Here is a 19,315-nt window from a genome sequence, read left to right as displayed (position 1 = left end):
TCATGCTGAAGCCGTATCTGGAATACAAATAAAACAAATAAGTAACAGAGGACACACTATTATGCCCAGGAACTTTGTGGCCACTCTGTACAGTACTTGAACGTTGCATGATGTAACATCTTCTATGAACTCTCTAGTTTAGTAAATTTTAGGATTTTACACATGTATCTCATGTGGAAAGCCACCAAATTGATATCCTTACTACTTTTTTGTTTTCCCCCTGTCCAACCGCCAACAGAGCTCATGGTACAACTGCAGGCCCGTTCCTCACAGCTGCATGATGTGGAGTGCTTGAAAAGAGAGCATGCTGATCTGGCCATGACCCTGAATGCACGAGATCAGCAGCTGGCTTTGTTGTCAGAGCAACTCGAGACATTGCGTCAGAGCACCGAGACTCAGGTGAGAGTGAGATTCTTTCAGTGATTGTACATCTTCAGTGTACATTACTTTCAGCAACTGGTCTGTGGGACGCATGGCTTGAAGAAACAGAACGGTAGGCAGGTTATTACTTGAAGTAAAACAAAAGGCTAATACATCTTAAATTTCTTGTATGAAATTTAACCTGCAGCATTGCATCATCTGTGAATTTTCTAATAATTTCTGTGGGAGCAATCATCACTTGTCCACAATTGGCTGTGTTTGTCTGAAATCACGGCTGTTTTGCACCAACGAAGGATTTATGCCCAAAATGTCAGCTTCATCTCACTTCCCACGCTGGTTAGCATACCTCCATCAAAGTCCTGTTTATTTCATCCCTTGTTCACAATTGCCTGAACACCATGTGTGGCGTCTCAGCTCAGCTACAAACTGTCGTCCTGGCGTTTCACAGGCAGGGTGATTAATTAACGCGTTTGCCATCCCTTGGATGGACGTTAAACTGGGCATCTCGTATGCCGACATTAGTTTGTGGACATTTGTGGACACCATGGTGTCCTTTGCGAAGAGTAGGTGAGCTATGCCAGCTAGCACCATGGTCAATTTCCAAATTCCTGCCCTGTGTCAGAGTGGCAACCCATCCAGGATTGTAACTCGAGCCAATAAACTGCACTGACACTCTGCATGAGCATGGTAAATTAATGAATGAATGTATGACGTCACGTGTTTCGTAGCCAATAAACAAGTGATGACATGTATTTCTTAGCCAATTGTGAACAAAACATGGTTGCCATCACAGAATTTGTCTGAAAACTAATTGCCGTCATATTTTCTACCCAACAAATGGTGCATTTTTATTTTAAAGATGTGCAGTGAAAATTAAATTGTGATAATAATTGTACTATTCTTGAAATTTGACGATTGTTTCGCTTTAATATCCGTAGTTGTTTTGGAATAGTAGCAAATTTGCCAGAGTGTGATGCAAGTTCATTTACACCTGTAGGTAGTAATACTTGCCACACAGTCGTGGCCAAAAATATTGGCACCCTTGCACTGTTTTCAAATAACTCACAATTTTCTCGAAAAACGAGTTATAATGGACAAAAGTATTTGGTCTACACAAATCTTTATTTCACTGTTTATATTACAGAACCTTTGTTTTTAATTCAGACCTTAATATATCCTTTTAAATCAGAAAATAAAAAGCAATGGCATTGACAAAACTATTGACACCTGAGACTTAATATTTGGTAGCACCGCCTTTGGACAAAATAACTGCAGTCAAGCGCTTCCTATAGCCATGAATGAGCTTTCTACACCTCTCTACTGGCAGTTTGGCCCACTCTTCTTGTGCAAACTGCTCCAGTTCTCCCAGATTTGAAGGGTGCCTTCTCCCAACTGCTGTTTCCAGATATCCCCATATGTGTTAAATGTGATTTAGATCTGGACTCATTGTTGGCCACTTCAGAACAGTCCAGCGTTTTGTCTTGAACCATTCCTGGGTGCTTTTTGAAGTGTATTTGGGGTCATTGTCCTGCTGCAAGAGCCATGACCTTCGACGGAGACCCAGCTTTCTGACACTGGGTTGAACATTGCGCTCCAAAATGCCTCGGTAATCTCCTGATTTCATGATGCCATGCACACATTCAAGGCACCCAGTGACAGAGGCAGCACAGTAACCCCAAAACATCACTGAACCTCCTCCATGTTTGACTGTAGGGAAGGTGTTCTTTTCTTTGAAGGTTTCATTTTGTTTTCTGTAAACATAGAGATGATGTGCTTTACCATAAAGTTCTAATTTGGTCTCATCTGTCTGCAGGACATTCTCCCACAAGGATTTTGGCTTGTTCAGGTGTGTTTTGGAAAACTCCAGTCGGGCATTCTCAGCAGTGGGGTCCTCCTGGGTCTTCTACCATAGAAACCCCTTTCATTGAGTTGGCGACGGATGGTGCGAGTTGAAACTGTCATACCTTTTGTCTGAAGGTTAGCTTGAATCTGTTTGGCAGTTGATCGAGGTGCTTTCTCCACCATTCAAACAATCCTTTGCTGCAATCTTTGATCAAGTTTTCTTCTTGCGGCCACGTCCAGGGAGGCTGGCTACAGTGCCATGGGCCTAAAACTTACTGATAACATTGCGTACAGTGGACACAGGAGCATCGAAGTCTCTGGAGATGGACTTGTGGCCTTGAGATTGTCCATGCTTTGCTACAATTTTGTCTGACCTCCTCAGACAATTCTCTGGTTTTCTTTATTTTCTCCATGCTCATTGCAGTACACACAGTGACACAAAACAGCAGAATGACTCCTTTTCTCTATTCAAACTGGTTGAATGAATGATTTTTATATTGCAGGTACCTCTACCTATAATCACAATGCATCACCCTTTCCCCTGATACGAGAGGATAGGTATCCTAACTAAACAATCACTATGGAAATATCTAAACTCCAGGGTCCTTTTAGGTGTTGGATGTAACTCCCTGTGGCTTTTCCATAACTGCAGCAATATATAAAAAAAATTTCCCCTGAAAATACACTCATTGAATTCAGTGTTCATTATCTCGTGGAATTCCCAAAAGGAACAGTAAAACTATGATGAAGGAAAGGTTTGTCTCATGATCACTTCATACATTCCTTCCTCCCTTTGAATGTTGATCTGCAGAAGCATGCGGAGTCTGACGTGAAATGTTTTGAGTCCGACATGGATAGGCTGCTTGTCGAAGGGGGCGCATCCATATCAGAAAGTGGAGAATCAACAAGAGACGATGACTTCAAGAAAGATGTGATGGAACATTTACAGCAAGAGCATGCAGAAGAACTGAGGAAGCTCCGTGAGCAGCATGAAGAGCATCTTCGGCAGGAGGTGGCAAGGGTAAGATTGAGCCGTCACGAGGCAGGTGTATGCCCAGGCATTGAGTTAATGCAAGCCTAATCCTAACCCTAACCATTGCCCATTCTTTGCTGACCTCACCATTATCATGTGGTTTGTGTGCTTGGCATATCTGTGGGAAGCTATTCACATGAAGTCTCTGCGCTTCCAGATGCTTTCGCACGTGATTTGTGCAGTTAAGATCAGTGTGCATTTTATCTTATTACCCTCGCCAGAGGAAAGGGCATTGCATTTGAGCCTGTTTGTTTGTTTGTCCGCACAGAAAAAATATGATTTTCTCTGCAACCGTTGGTCCGATTGACAGGAATTTTTCATCATAGGTGCACCTCCTCCTGTAGAATTTGAATGATAATTATGACGTCTTCGGTCACGTGGTATGGGCGCCGCCTTTTAAAAACCAAAAAAACTTTGGACCTCTATATCTACGAAAGCGCTGCATCGAAAAAATTGAGACATAGCTCATTGTAAAGAACTCTCCATGGGGAATAACATGTTGATGATGTCATATGAATGAATGATCGTTTTAAGGCCATTTTTCCCTGCCAGAGCAGGGTTTAGCCTTGCAGGCCCCATGACAATCATGGTTCCCTGTTTGAGGCAATGTTTTTTTTTATGGCCGGATGCCCTTCCTGACGCCAACCCTTAATCACCTCTTACGATGCGCAGGGATACGGTGTACCTATTCTAAATCGGGGTACACACCGGGATCATTCATCCCAGCAAGCTGGTACTCAATTTGCCGACCTCGGAAGGATGACAGGCTGAGTCAACCCCCCTGGCGTTAATTCAGCGATCGATCGGGATTCAAACTCAGGATCCTAGGATCCCAAGCCGGCACCCTAACCACTAAGCTAACACCAGGCTAGTTGATGATGTCATATGTGTCGTGAAAATCAACCACAGACACGACTTGTCCCTTGGGTAGGTTTAATATCATTTAGATCTGTGGTAACATCCTGCAAAATACATTCATGCAATAGACATCAGAATCGGAGTATTATATGGGCAATGTCTGATATCAATAGGCAAAGCAAAACAAGTGCAGCATATAGGGGCGTACATACCATTCAAACTACAGGACTATATGTCACAGTAAGTGTCGCTGGAGTGTCCTTGCGCCGCGGTTGCCCCGGGTCTTATAGACGCCCCTTTAGTGGGATAAGCGAGCACTCCCGGGTTCACCTTCAGTATAATTTCACTACATTCTCCCCGCCGTTAAAACTATACTGCCGCTAGGCAGGTCGCAAGCAAGCATCAGCAATAATCGAATGGGGTACGTCAATCCACGTCAGTCGGTCCACCCGTAGCGGTTGGGGCGGCGAACTACCCTGCCAGTTCAGGTTCGGAGACTACCGGGCACGGCGTCCCCAAGCCCGGAGTCCCCCGCGTCGGAATAGCTGCCGGAGGTGGGTGTCGGAGGGGGCACCCCAGAGCCATCAGGCAAGGGAGTAGGCGACGACGGAAGTGACGGCAGTAGTTCCATAGAGGAAGTTTCGGTAGAGTCCATAGACTCGTAGATTGGTTCGTCGATATCCCTGTCGTCGACCCCACAAGGGGCAAGATGGCGTACTGAGACAGTAGACTCGCGTCCGTCTGCCGTTAGCACACGAGCATGCTCGGGATTAGCCTGGAGTACCCGCACCCTATCAACAAGGCTAGCGCGAACCGCTCGTTTGAGATAGGCCGGCCCCGGCTCAGCGAGCCAGCTGGGTAAAGATTGGATACTACTCGAGCTTCTAGGGTGGTGGAACAGTCTTTCATGAGGAGTCTGGTTAGTGGCGGTACATAGGAGAGCCCGGATCGAGTTTAGAGCCGCAGGTAGCGACCACGCCCATTTATCGAGGCCTCGGCCGAGGGTCCTGAGGCTTAGCATGACGACCCTCCATATAATCCCATTAAAGCGTTCGATCTGCCCGTTCGCCTGGGGCAGGGGTGGTGTAGCTCGAAGCAACATTATTCTGGAGCAAGTAGCCCCTCACCTCCTGAGACAGGAACACCGCACCCCGATCGGTATGCACGTAGGCCGGATACCCAAACATAGAAAACAGATTCTGTAGGCACCGTATGACCGTGGCAGCCGACATATCCCCGCACGTATAAGCAAAGGGGAATCGCGAATACTCATCAACGATAGTGAGCAGATAACGAGAGTTACTCGACACCGGCAGCGGCCCCTTGAAGTCCATCGCCAAACGCTCCCACGGTCTAGTAGCCCTAACCAGCGTCCCCATAGGAGGGTTGTAAAAACGCGGTTTGAGCTCCGCGCAGATAGTGCAATCACGGCAGATCCGGCGGATGTCCTCAATCGAGTACGGCAGATTCCCCTCGCGCACAAAATGCGTGAAATGCGCTACCCCGGGATGACACATAGTGCCGTGCAAAGCGCGCAGCCCCTCCAAAGTGACAACCCCCGCGCAAGTGGCCGGCCTCGATAAGGCGTCGGCGACCAGGTTAGCCTTCCCCGGGCGGTATTTGATGGTGTAGCAGAAGTCGGCGAGTTCGATACGCCAGCGATTGATTTTCTCATTCTTAATGCGTTGAGCATGTAAGGTGTCGTACATGAATGCAACGCTTTGTTGGTCCGTGACGATTTGGAAACACCGCCCGAGCAGGTACGGCCGCCATCGCCGAATCGATTCGACGATCGCGTATGCTTCCTTTTCAACAGACGAATGCCTCCGCTCAGCGGAGGTGAGAGTCCGCGAAAAGAAAGCCACAGGGTGTCCCCCTTGGGAGAGAGTCGCCGCTATCGCATGATCTGAGGCATCACTTTCCAAGACGAAAGATGCACTCTCGTCAATTGTCGCTACAGCGGCGCCATCGATGTCGGCTTTAAGACCCTCGAAGGCCGCCAAGGCGGCCGGGCCCATGGGGAACGTGTCGCAGGCCACGAGGGGGCGGAGCTTCACGGAGAAATTTTGCACCCACTTCGAATAGTGGGCGAACAGCCCAAGAGCGCGTTTCAGCGAAGCCCGATCGCTAGGCGGAGCCATATCGAGCAAAGGTCGCAGACGCTCCTTATCCGGAGAGACAGAGCCATGGGTCACGGTGTACCCCAGAAGATCTACCGTGCGTAGAGAGTAACGACACTTAGCCTCATTCATGGTTAGGCGATATTTCTGCGCGACCTCGAGGAAGCGTTTCAGATTAGCATCGTGATGCCCCTGGTCATACCCACAAACCGTAAGATTGTCCAGATAGACAAAGACATCGGTGAAGTTCTCCTTCGTAACGAGGTCATCCATAGCCCTCTGAAAACAAGAAACCCCGTTAGTTACCCCAAAGGGGAGTCGAGTGAGCTGGTACAACCGTTGACCCGATTCGAAGGCTGTATAGACGCGATCAGCCCTAGAGATGGGGACCTGATGATACGCACTACGCAGATCGAGAGTGCTGTAAACGGAGTACTGGGCCACCTGGCGTACCAGTGCATCCATCCCCGGTAAGGGGTAGGCATCCAGCTGTGTAAAACGATTAATCGTCTGTGAGTAGTCGATTACCATGCGCCGGCGATGGGCCTCACTTCGCACTACTAAGACTTGGGCCCGCCACGGCGACCGACTGGGTTCTATAATACCGTCCTTTAAGAGCTGGGCCGTTTCTTCCGCAATGAATTGCGCGTCTGCGCGAGAGTAGCGGCGCGATTTTACGGCGACAGGGGTACAATCAGTGGTCAGGTTGGGGAACAGCGAGAGAGGCTCCACGTCCATCTGAGCGAGGGCGCACACAGCAAGCGTGTCCGGCCCACCGAAGTCCATTTCCAAACGTCCATGTCGCTTAAGGAAATCGTGTCCTAACAGAACGTCGGCACATAATGCAGGTAATACCATGAGATACACGTCTGGGAACGTGCGTCCCTTTATCACAAGTTTCAATCGACATGCCCCTTTTGTGCTCAGCCGAAGTCCTTGGGAGGCCATGAAGATCCGTCGCGTAGTCCCGAGAACCGGCCACCCATGTTGATGCACTAGTCGTTGATCGATAAAACTATCCGTAGACCCCGTGTCGATTAAGGCTTGTGATAAAACGCCCTCGACCCTGAGCGGAATGATGGCCTGCGCAAGGCCGGAAGACCCAGCAGGTATTGTGCCGTCCGGGCGAGAAGATCGCACCTCGCGAGTGGATCCCACTCCAGCTGCAGTTTTCCGGTCGTTCGGGCAGCCCGTGGAGGATTCTCGTGACAAGCGCATAGTTGGCAGTACTGGAGCAAGTGCGTGTAATTCGTAAGAGCCGCCGTCAGATGGCGCTCGAGTCACGCGTAGAGGATCACTGCCATTCACCGTTTCATGAGCTGGTGCGATAGCGTGTAATTCGTAAAAGCCGCCGTCAGATGGCGCTCGAGTCACGCGTAGAGGATCACTGCCATTCACCGTTTCATGAGCTGGTGCGATAGCGTGTAATTCGTAAAAGCCGCCGTCAGATGGCGCTCGAGTCCCGTGCAGCGTTCGCTGCGAGTCCAGAGGAGTTGGCAAAGCAGTACTTCGTTGCTTGTTTGAGGTGGGCGTCCGGACGCCAGCCAAGGCCGATCGCGCCGCGGCCGGTCGTGGTCGCACCGGTTGTTTAGGCTGCCCGATGTCCCCCATCAAGGTCGAGCGTGCAGCCAGGGGCCCGCGAGGAGGGGACACGTTCATCAAGGCCGGGCGGGGCGCTCCGCTCGGTGCGCAGTCCGTTGGCTCAGCGATAAGCCCATTCAAGGCCGCGCGGGCTCGCGTACCTCGCACGGACTTTTTGCAGACCTTCGCAAAATGACCCTTGGTGGAGCACAGATGGCATATCGCCTCCCGAGCCGGGCATTCTATTCGGGGGTGCTGCCGATTCCCACAAAAATAACACTTCGCGTACCGTTCAGGCCGTGGCCGGGCAGCGGTAGCAGCAGTCAAGCCGGATGCCTCTTCAAGAGCACCCCGAGTCCTCCCCGATATCCTCGGCGGTAACCCTCTCCGGTCGCGCGAGTAGAGAAGTCCCCGCCACGACTCGTGAGTGGTCATAAGCGGTAGATTGTTCACGGGCATCTGTAAAGACGTGAGCCAGCCGTAGAGCCTCTGTAAATGTCAGCTCCGCGGTCTCCAAAAGTCGGAGCCTCAAGGCTCCAGAGCTAATTCCAGAGACGAAAGAATCTCGGAGAAGGTCATCCTGCACTTGCTCGTGGGTCCGTACCTCCTGAACGCAGTCCGCAAGTAGATGTCGCAGCTCCTGCGCGTAGCGATCGATCGATTCCGAAGGTTGTTGTCGCCGCTGAGAGAGCTGATGCCGGCCGTGCACGGCGCTCCGTTTCTTTATGTATAGTCGCTTTAGCTCGGCCAGAGCCGTGGCGTACGTCTCAAAGCGAGCAATGCACCGGTCAACGCGGTGATGGACCTTCGAATGTAACACGGACAGCTTAGCCGCAGCGGTGGGCTCTGGTTCATGCGCGGCGAAGTAATTCTCCAGCGTTTTGAGCCAGTGGGTGAACTCCGACCCAGACTCCTCGGCTTGTGCGTCGGCATCGAGAGTCGGTACCGTGATCATCTTGGGTTCAGCCATTTCGTAGATTTAAATGATATTAAATGTCGTGAAAATCAACCACAGACACGACTTGTCCCTTGGGTAGGTTTAATATCATTTAGATCTGTGGTAACATCCTGCAAAATACATTCATGCAATAGACATCAGAATCGGAGTATTATATGGGCAATGTCCGATATCAATAGGCAAAGCAAAACAAGTGCAGCATATAGGGGCGTACATACCATTCAAACTACAGATCCCTGGTGTTGGGCTAGCGGCTAGGGTGCCGGCTTAGGATCCTAGGATCCTGGGTTCGAATCTCGGTCGATCGCCGAATTAATGCCAGGGGGGTTGACTCAGCCTGTCATCCTTCCGAGGTCGGCTAATTGAGTACCAGTTCACTGGTAATTCCCTGTTTGTCGTTGAAGGCGGCAAAAAGGGTTGGCGTCAGGAAGGGCATCCGGCCGTAAAACATTGCTTCAAAAAGGGGACCGAAAAACAACAACAACCACGGTCCCCGAAAAGGCCAACCCCCGCTTTGCGGGGAGAAAATGGCCTCTAAACGGTGGTTTTATACCATTCAAACTACAGGACTATATGTCACAGTAAGTGTCGCTGGAGTGTCCTTGCGCCGTGGTTGCCCCGGGTCTTATAGACGCCCCTTTAGTGGGATAAGCGAGCACTCCCGGGTTCACCTTCAGTATAATTTCACTACAATATGTGCCTACATTATGATGTTATAATTCGACAAGTACCAAACTTCATCCAATCAAGATGACATTTTTTGAGCATCATCTACGGATAAATTGGTGGGGAAAAAACCAAATATTGATGTCATCGGTCACGTGGTTTGTCCACCATATTTGTTTTAACGCAAAAGCCTTAAAAACCACGAACACATGTCCTGGCGAGGGTCTGCAATCTGTAATTGCTCTTTCTTGTTTTGTATTGTGCTTTAGGTGATGGCTGATCTGACAATCCAATTAGCTGTGCATGCCGAAGAGACAAGAAAAACCCAGGAGATGCAGGAAAGGTGTGTTGCTTCGTGTTTGTGACATTAAAGGAAATATCCATCAGGTACTGTTTGGAATTTCTTCTCCTTTCGTGTAATTGTCATTTGTTATTCTGTTGTCCTTTTGCATTTTTTTTTAGAACCCATCTAAGTCGGGACGACTTCCTTGAAGTTGACTTTGGAAAGGATTCAGATCAAACTGGTGTGTTGAGAGTTCAGCCAAATCTGCTTCAGGAGAAGAAAGAAATGCATCCGCAAGAAGTGGATATTTTGAATCTCGAGCTGGGTGACAGTGGTAATGAGGGAAGTGCCATACTCCAGAAACACAAATGTGAAATCGAGAAGTTGAAAAATGTGATGTCAAATGATCACGAACAAGAGATGGAAGTGCTCAGACAAACTTTGCAAGAAAGTCATTGGAAAGATGTGGAGATCCTCATTGCTGATCTTTCCAATAAACACAACGATGAGATGAACGATTTGGAGGGAAAACGAAAACAACATCAAAACGAATTAGAGGCTGCAAAGACGAAGATGGAGGCACTAAAAGTTTCCTTATTGGAGGAGCACCATGGGGATATAGAAGAACTAAAGATCAGCATGGCTGAGAAACACCAAGAGGACATTGAGATGCTGAAGGCCACGTTGCATGAAGCCCATCAAGAAGAGCTGGAGATGGCTCAAGTGAGCCAAAAGGAACAGCACATGAATGAGATAAACAGGCTGAAAGAAGAGCAAGATCGGTTGGTACAGGAGTTGGGAGATTCCTTCCGGCAAAAGCTCGGTGACTTGCATGCACTCGAGGAAAGTGGTGAGAGGGACGCGGTTGAGCTGATGTACCAAGAACAAATTGCTCTGCTGCGGGATAACTTCGATAAAGAAATGCAAGAGGAAATATGGAAACTAAGGGAAAGGCACGATGTTGAAATGGCCGAGACGCTGCAGAAACTCCAAACAGACTACGATAGGCAGTTGGAGAAGGAGGAAGAGATTTCCCAACTTCAGAAGGAACTGAACAGCCAGTTGGATGTGAATAGGACTCAAGAGGTAAGGATTTTTGTAGGAATATGTCTTCTTTGGATTTTTGGGGTAAAACTGTTTGTGCATTCAAGGACTGCGGTGAATGCTTTGTTCTGCAGTACTTTTTATTCCAAATCAAATATTTTCTTGAGAAATGTTTGAAACTTCACTCATCTTGTTACAGTGCTGTTGTCTTGTAATCAAAGTGAAGAATTTACTATTTGTTGTCAGGCGGAGATGGACCAACAGAGAGAGGTGTTAGAAGAAGAATTTCAGAAACGTTTGGAACATATGAGGCAAATGCTCGTACTCCAAGAGGAAAAACATCATGAGGTTTTGGAACACCTGCACTTCCAAGAGGAAAAGCAGCAAGAGGAGCTTAATCTGCAGCAGGTGGGTAGTAAAGAAAACTTGTTTTGAAAAATGCAAATTGTGATGTTTGTGAATACTTTGACAAAGTCATGAACCTCTTGATAATTGTGTCTCAATTTCACGAGTCAGCAGATCCACCACTTGTGGTGAACGAGAATTGTTTGTTTATTTATTGTCAGAGCAAGAATCTGAGTGATGCGGAGGAGGCCCGAGAGCAGGAGGTGGCTGCTTTGATGCAACGGCAGCAGGAGTTGCTGGACCAGGTGTCTCAATGCGACCACCGAATTCAGCAGGTCAGGTGGTCGGACTGCAAATTGCGAATACATTGCTGGTCTCTGAGCTTAACTTTCACAACTTGATGAAGGCGTTTACCCAGCATGCACAGTAGTTGTCATATTTTTCAACCTCTTCAGAAAAAAAATTATAAAATGGTGGAAGGATTACTTGACATTTGCTTGATTTGTATTTGATTTGGAAGATTTTATTCTCTTTCATGTATGAGCAAAAAACTCACGGAAAGACCTTAAACAATGATGGAATGGATTAACGCAGAATGAAAAATGTATCTTGGAGACGTGTGGTGTACAGCACTAGGAAGTTGATGTAGGTTACAAAAGGAAATAGCTTCGAGGAATAGAAAGCACAATGAACCACTTATTGGATGGCTGAAAGGCCATCAACTTGGGCCTTGGAGGAAAACCGTCATCCAAGCAACTCGAGCTACGTTTGACTCAACTTTCGAGTTGACTTTTCTTGTCTTCTTCGTTTTCCAGCTGGAGACACATACTGTGAATGCACTTGCAATCATAATGAAAAATCCAATGGTTTGCAATGATTGAGATTAGTCATCATTTTAAGGTTGGGCACAGCCAACTTGAATTTGCCACAAGGGTAAAACATGTCAGCAACAATGTTGCTTTCACCAGTGGACTACAAAAGCAGGAGGTTGTGGGGTTGTGGGAGGGCACGTAGCTTTTTCTGAGCATTGCCTAATTATGTTATGCACGAGGGACCACTACCTATATATAGTGATGCGTTTTGCTGCTCTTTTGAAAAACGGGTTTTACTCTCCTTGGAACGATTTGTCCACAATGAAAATGTTTTTTTGTCAGGCCTGAACCATGTCATTGTGATGTGATTTTAAGATGATAGGGCTTACATTGAATAGTTACTAAGTATTTGCTCCATTTCCTTTCGGATTGGTAGTTGTTCCTTTCTTTTTTTATTTGTGATTATGTTGAGATGATGAGGAGGTCGGTAAGATGGCCTGGAGGGACGCACACTCACTTCAAAGCTGTCTATAAAAAAAACACCTTTGGAGGCTATTTTTCCCTGCAGAACGGGGGTTGGCCTTTTTTGGGCACCAAGGTCCCCTTTTTGGTCACCCGTTGGTGAGGTATGTGGATGGACAAAAGGACCACCGAGGGTCCGAGGCACTCGGAAACATGGTGGTGGGATGATGAAGTTGGAAAGAAGATTGACGAGAAGAGGAAGAAGTTCAAAGAGTGGCAGAAGGCGAAGGGTATGGGGGCAGAAAAGGCAGAGCATGAAAGTTATAAGGCAGCCAAGAAGGCTGCAAAGAAAGAGGTAGCAAAGGCACAGGAGGCATGTAGGAAAATGCTTGGAGAACGCTTGGATTCGGAAGAGGGTCAGAGAGCGATATTCAGGATTGCAAAGCAGATAGCGAAAGAGAGGTGTGATGTGATGGGGGTGAGTTGCTTGAAGGATGAAGTGGGACAAATCGTTGTGGACCTAGATGGAATTAAAGGAAGATGGAAGAGATATATGGAAATACTGTTGAATGCAGAGAATGAATGGGATGGCAACATAGAGAGTAACCCAGTTTTAGGACCGGCAGAGAAGATAACCGAGAAGGAAGTTGAGGAAGCGATAAAAGCATTGAAGAGTAGAAAAGCGGAAGGGCCGACGGGAGTTGTGGGAGATATGTTGAAGGCAGCAGGAAGTTGGGGGTGTGAAGAGAATGACAGAGATCTGCAATCTGGTGGTGAAAGAAGGCCGAATTCCAGGGTTTTTTTTGTTTGTTTTTTTGTATACTGAATCGAGGCTCGTGAAAGAGCTGACAATTACTTCACAAACAAATCAACCAGACAAACAAAATATATAAAAAGAGGGAGCGGAAGACAAGAGAAGGGGAAGCACACAAACACTTGAGGGCACACAACATTTAAGAGCAGGGAGATGTGTGGGAGGGAGAGGGCTTGGGGGGAGGGGGGGTGGCAGAAGTATCAAACACAAGGACACCAAGGACTTCCAGGACAGAAGTTGGTATTTCAAAAAAGTGGAATTGGGGTGAAATTAGCGGGGATAGAAAAGATCAATGTTTTGGATGGGGGAAAATAAGAGATGGTGGTGAACAGCTGTTTTAAAGACCTGGAGGGTGGAGTGGGATTGAAGAGAGTGAGGGAGTTTGTTCCAGAGGCGGGAGAAAAGAGGAGTGAAGGTGAGCAGAGAGTCTTGATTTTGGCAGTTTAACCATAAGAGGGTTGCAGGCAGATCTTGTGCGACCTGCAGGAATAGTTGCTGGACAGAGCCCAGAGAGAGCTGGGGGGGGGGGGGGGGGGGCAAGGCCAGAGAGGAGTCGGTAGAAGACGGAAAGACCACCAACCTGCCTGCGGTGAGTGAGTGAGAGGCCCTTGGAGTTAGCTTCATCGCTGGAGATTCCAATGATTCTGAATGCTTTGGTTTCAACAGCGTGAAGACGAGCTAGGTGTGAGGCAGGTGCACCAGCCCAGAGGGGAGAGCAGTATTCCATTGAGCTGGGGATGAAAGCCTTGTATGTGGTGGGGAGCTCAGGTGTGCCAAGGAAGGACTTCGCACAACGGAGGATGCCCAGTCGGCGACTGGCTTTGGAGGCCAGATTTGAAATGTGGTTTTCCCAGGAAAGATCATGGCAGATAGTGAGACCCAAAAGCTCGAGTGACAGAACTTCTTGGAGAGGATTATTCAGAAAGTGGATGGGAGGGTTGTCCAGTCGGTCTTTTCGGAGAGACATCGTAAGAGTGTGAGATTTGTCAGGATTGAAAGACATGTTCCACTTGTATGCCCAGTCTTTGATTTTGTCCAGGTCTGCAGTGGATTGGGAACTGAGTGCCCTCGTCCCTCTATACAAGGGGAAAGGTGACCCTCTGGACTGTGGCTCGTATCGAGCGATAAAGTTATTGGAGCATGGAATGAAGGTATTGGAAAGGGTGTTGGAGAGGAGGATAAGGAAGAAAGTGAAGATTGACGAAATGCAGTTTGGATTTATGCCAGGAAGAGGAACGACAGACTCGCTTTTTATTGTGAGGCAGTTGCAGGAGAAGTATATGGAGAAGAGGAAGAAGTTGTTTCTTGGGTTTGTTGATCTGGAGAAAGCATTCGATAGGGTTCCACGTGAAGTAGTGACATGGGCATTGAGGAAGTTAGGAGTGGAGGAATGGTTGATCAGAGTAGTGATGGCAATGTACAAAAGAGCGCGCACAGCTGTTAGGACGAAGGACGGGAACAGTGGTGAGTTTGAGGTGAAGGTGGGAGTGCATCAGGGGTCGGTACTAAGTCCACTACTATTTGTAGCTGTGATTGAGGTGCTGGCTCAGAACGTAAAGGAGGGTTTACCGTGGAAGTTGTTGTATGCAGATGATCTGGTGTTAATTGTAGAAAGTATGGATGGACGGAAGGAGAAGATGAACAAGTGGAAGGAATGTATGGAGACAAAAGGTCTGAAGGTGAATATCGGAAAAACGAAGGTGATGGCAAGTGGTAAAGCATGTGGTGAGGTGGAAAGAACTGGGAAGTGGCCGTGTGCTGTGTGCAGGAAGGGTGTCAGAGTGAATTCCATTCAATGTACAATGTGCGCTGAGTGGGTTTATCAAAAATGTAGTGGTTTGAGAGGGTCATTAACCAGTGTGGCAGCTACATTCAAGTGTAAGGTGTGCACAGAGGGAGCTGCAGATGGAGGAAATGTTGAGTTGGATCTTGGAGATGGCGTGAAGCTGGAAGGTGTGAAAACATTTTGTTACCTTGGAGACATGCTGAATGGAGAAGGTGTATCAGACTCGGCAACGGTTGCTCGAGTGAGATGTGCATGGAAGAAGTTTCGGGAACTGAGTGGCGTGCTGACGAGGAGGGGAGTGTCATTGAAGCTGAAGGGAAAGGTGTATGCTGCATGTGTGAGAAGTGTTATGATTTATGGGAGTGAGACATGGGTAATGAACGTAGAGCAGCAACGAAGGCTGGAAAGGGTGGAAATGCGAATGGTTCGGTGGATGTGTGGAGTATCGTTCAGCGAGAGGAAGACAAATGATGAATTGCGAAAGATGATGGGAATAGAGCCTGTGATTGATGCTGTGAAGAGGAACAGGTTGAGATGGTTTGGTCATGTGTTGAGGAAGGATGAAAGTGACTGGTTGAAAAGAGTGATGGAAATGAATGTAGAAGGAAGTAGAGGACGGAGAAGACCGAGAAAGACTTGGCTAAAGATGGTCGAAGAAGAAATGCGGGCAAGGGGGTTAACAAGGGGAGATGCAGAAAATAGGGCAAAATGGAGAAGATTGTCATCGGGACCACAAGGCTAACCCTCGCTCTTGCAGGGAAAATGGCCTTAAAATGCCTGTTGTGTTGTTGTATGGTCCCCTTTTTGAAGCAATGTTTTTACAGCCGGATGCCCTTCTTGACGCCAACCCTGTTAGTTGCCTCTTGCGACATTCAAAGCTGTCTATCCTGGGTGCAAATCTCGGCCCAGCTATGAAATGTCATCCTGAGTTTACAGGCAGGGTGATTCATCAATCTGTGTGCCGTCCCTCAGATGGACGTTAAACGGGCATCCCATCTGCCGGCATTAGTTTGTGGACGTTAAAAATCCCACGGTGTGCTTAGCAAAGAGCAGACGAGCTATCGCCGGCACAATGGCTAAATTCCAAAATTCCTGCCCTGACTTTCTGAGTTGGAGTGGCGACCCATCCAGGATTTGAGCCTCTTAACTGTATCATCATCATCATCATCAACACTCTGCATTAGGCATGGCATAATGAAGATGATGATGTACCTCAGGGCATCTATATTATCTCTGCAGTAAATGTCAGTCGACCAATTTCAGAGAACTCTGTTTTTCCTGAATTGAATGATCCGGAAGATTGTGCAGTAGACTTCTGAAGACAGACAGAGAGCAACAAATTGACAAAATGGCTATTTACTTGAATGAGGGTTTACAGTAGCAGTACACCTACGTTTAATCCAAGTTGTGATAATCCTAAAACAAAATTATAAAATTATCATAAAAACAAAGGCTCAGACATTCTAATTGTGTTGTTGTGTTGCCTTTATTTGTGAACGACACAAACGGCATGATGTGGAAAAAATAAACTTCCACAGGGGGTGGGAAATGAGAGAAGGGGGTCATGCAATCGTTTTAGCATGTGCAATGGGAAATTACGTCTTTATGCCGGAGGCATAATTGCTGAGAACACAACCACGGACCACTACCTAAAAGCATAGCTGTCAACCCAAACCTACTTGAAGGAGTGATAATATTTCGTAAGTGGGGTACATGTGCCGCAGAACGCCTGGTCAGGTCGGTCCAGGTGCCTGGTCAGGTCCAGGGCGATACCCTGTTGGGGGAGGATCCCCCCTACCCAGAGCAATCCCGTAAAATAGAACCCAAATGGAGAGCTCCTGTGGCTGTTAATCTAATGATAGTAGTAAAGGAGAAGGAAGAAAAAAATATCCACAATTAGACTGAACTCCTCAAACTAATAATGGTCATTCAGTCTTCCAAACTTATATTCAGATATTTACTTCAAGACATATTTTGACAATGAAATTCAGGACCAGGGTGTCCCCGCTTAATGTTGTCCCGGTTAACGTTGTTTCATTATAACGTCTTTACTAATTAGGTTCCAAGGCTTCACAGAATTTTTTTATTTTTTTTATTTTTGGTATACAAGATCGAGGCTTGTGTAAGAGCTAACATTAATGACAAAAAAACAAACGGACACATAAAACATATGATAAAGGGAGCAGGAGACAAGATGGGGAGAGAGAGGGAAGCACACAAGTACAACAGTAGAGGACAGGGACACCGTGAGATCTGTGGGAGGGAGAGAGCTTGGGGGAGGGTGGCATGGCATGGGAAGGGTAGAGGGAAAAAAAACACATTGACACTGCGAGGACTTCTTTTTTTTTTCTTCTTTTTTTTTGTATACAATATCGAGGCTTGTGTAAGTCCAGGAAAGAAGTCGGTATTTCAAAAAAGTGGAATATCGTGATTATTTACCTCGAAGTCACTATTACGTCATCGGTATTAGAAATGTCATGGAAAGTCATTGGTGCTAATATGAAATTTATAAAGAAAAAAGGCAGAGCAGCAAGCAGTCAAGCGTTAATCCTTTTTTTGGGAGAGAGAGGAAAACAGTCATCCGAACAGCCAGCAGAAGCTTTCACTTCACAGCAAGAGGAGAACCCTCCAGATCTCAGTGACTCGCCACCCTTCAATCTCCACCATCCACCAGTAGATTGTTTTGTTGTACGAAAGGATGAATTTTCGAATTTTATTTCACATTTATTTACAGTACTGTATTACAATGTACAATACACGATATAAACAATGAAAAGTGTGAGAATTTATTTCATTGTGATGCATTTAATATGGGCATAGGAACCTAACTCCCCCTATTTACATTAACTAGTACAGCCGTTCCCTATGGGAGCGGCAGGAAGGGTCATTCCTCTCTGGTATATATAGATTACTGTAGATCTATGGTCGAGGCTCAATAACATTGGGGCCGGGTGTTGTGTTCATTTACCAAGTTTCTTGTAGAATGCTTGCCAAATGGCTGAAGCATTCAAGCAAGCACTCCATTCAAAACCATTGATAAGGAACAGCTGGCTTAGCAAACGCTAGCTAGCTGCTTGGCAACAGAATACACCCCGGATTTTCTCCCTTTCACTTTAATGTTACACAGCAGGAGCGACTATTTCAAAAGGTAATCAAACATCTTTTAGTTTTTGTAATATTTTTACTTCTGGTAAGGGTGCTCCCACCAATACGGCACGATAACATGTTTATACACGTTAACGCGCCATTTGTTCAAGGAGGAAAAACCCCTTGTGGAGACGGGATATTATTAGTATTAATATTGTTTGTAATAACATTAATGTTATGCTATTATCATGAGCATTATTAGAAGCGACCTTGGAAAAACATCATGTTATTAACCTTGTGAGGTATATAGACGACATTAGATCTTCTCTCAGTTCCGTAAGTACGAGGGACAGTCAATAAGTAACCTTAAAATGGCGATATAAATTCCAGAATGTAATGTGTGTAGTTCTAGATGACATATGTTATATCTATGGGTAAGAGTCATGTTTTGCCTGTTTTCGATCTGGCAACATTGAGCGTATGACGTCAGTAGAGCAGTTCCAAGATGACAGCTCCCTTAGAAGCATGCAGCAGGGAGGAGCAACACTTCGTCATCCGTTTCTTGGGAAGTGCGGGTGTGAATCCCAGTGAAATCCATCGCAGAATGAAGATGCAATATGGTGATGCATGTTTATCGCTGCAGCAGGTGTACGACTGGGACAGGAAGTTTAAAAGTGGAGTGTCCAGTGTGGCAGATGCTGCTCGCCCTGGCTGGCCTCACACAGCCGACACACCAGAAATGGTTGCAGGAGTCGAGCGCGTGCTAAGGGAAAACAGTCGCATTACGCTGGATGAAGTGGTCTCCGAATTGAACATTAGCCATGGTTCAGCACACCATATCATTCACAACGTGCTGGGGTTCCGCAAGGTGGGTGCCGAGACAACTCACACCCGAACTGAAAGAACGACGAGTGGACGCATGTGAAGAACTTCTGCAATGCTTTCTTACAGCGCGTAGTGACTGGGGATGAAAGCTGGGTCCACTACTTTCAGCCAGAAACGAAGAGGGCAAGCAAAGAGTGGCACCATTCAGCTTCACCAAAGCCCAAAAAATTCCGCACACAGCTGTCCGCTGGAAAAGTGATGCTGACGCTGTTCTGGGATAGCCGAGGCCCACTTGTAGAGCATTACATGCCCAGATGGACCACAGTCACCAGTGCATCATACTGCGACCTTCTTAAAAATCATCTGAAACCAGCAATCAGATCAAAACGTCGTGAACTACTCACTACCGGTGTTTTGC

At 47.1% G+C, this 19,315-nt stretch overlaps 1 protein-coding gene across 2 annotated transcripts in view; it reads left to right on the top strand.

Annotated features, from left to right (window-relative positions):
• The window catches only part of AKAP9 (A-kinase anchoring protein 9), a 203,495-nt gene that overhangs the window by 101,120 nt on the left and 83,060 nt on the right, over positions 1-19,315 (top strand). For both annotated transcript variants that reach the window (XM_078780537.1, XM_078780536.1), the window contains exons 14-19: positions 239-399; positions 3,035-3,244; positions 9,709-9,782; positions 9,902-10,808; positions 11,013-11,174; positions 11,333-11,446. In XM_078780537.1, the coding sequence (XP_078636663.1) occupies positions 239-399; positions 3,035-3,244; positions 9,709-9,782; positions 9,902-10,808; positions 11,013-11,174; positions 11,333-11,446 (1,628 nt within the window). The remainder of the gene's footprint in view (positions 1-238; positions 400-3,034; positions 3,245-9,708; positions 9,783-9,901; positions 10,809-11,012; positions 11,175-11,332; positions 11,447-19,315) is intronic.

The sequence above is a fragment of the Myxine glutinosa genome, chromosome 6, assembly GCF_964187855.1.
Source record: "Myxine glutinosa chromosome 6, kmMyxGlut1.1, whole genome shotgun sequence".
Classification (NCBI taxonomy): Eukaryota; Metazoa; Chordata; class Myxini; order Myxiniformes; family Myxinidae; genus Myxine; species Myxine glutinosa.
This window is presented reverse-complemented; position numbering and strand designations above follow the sequence as displayed.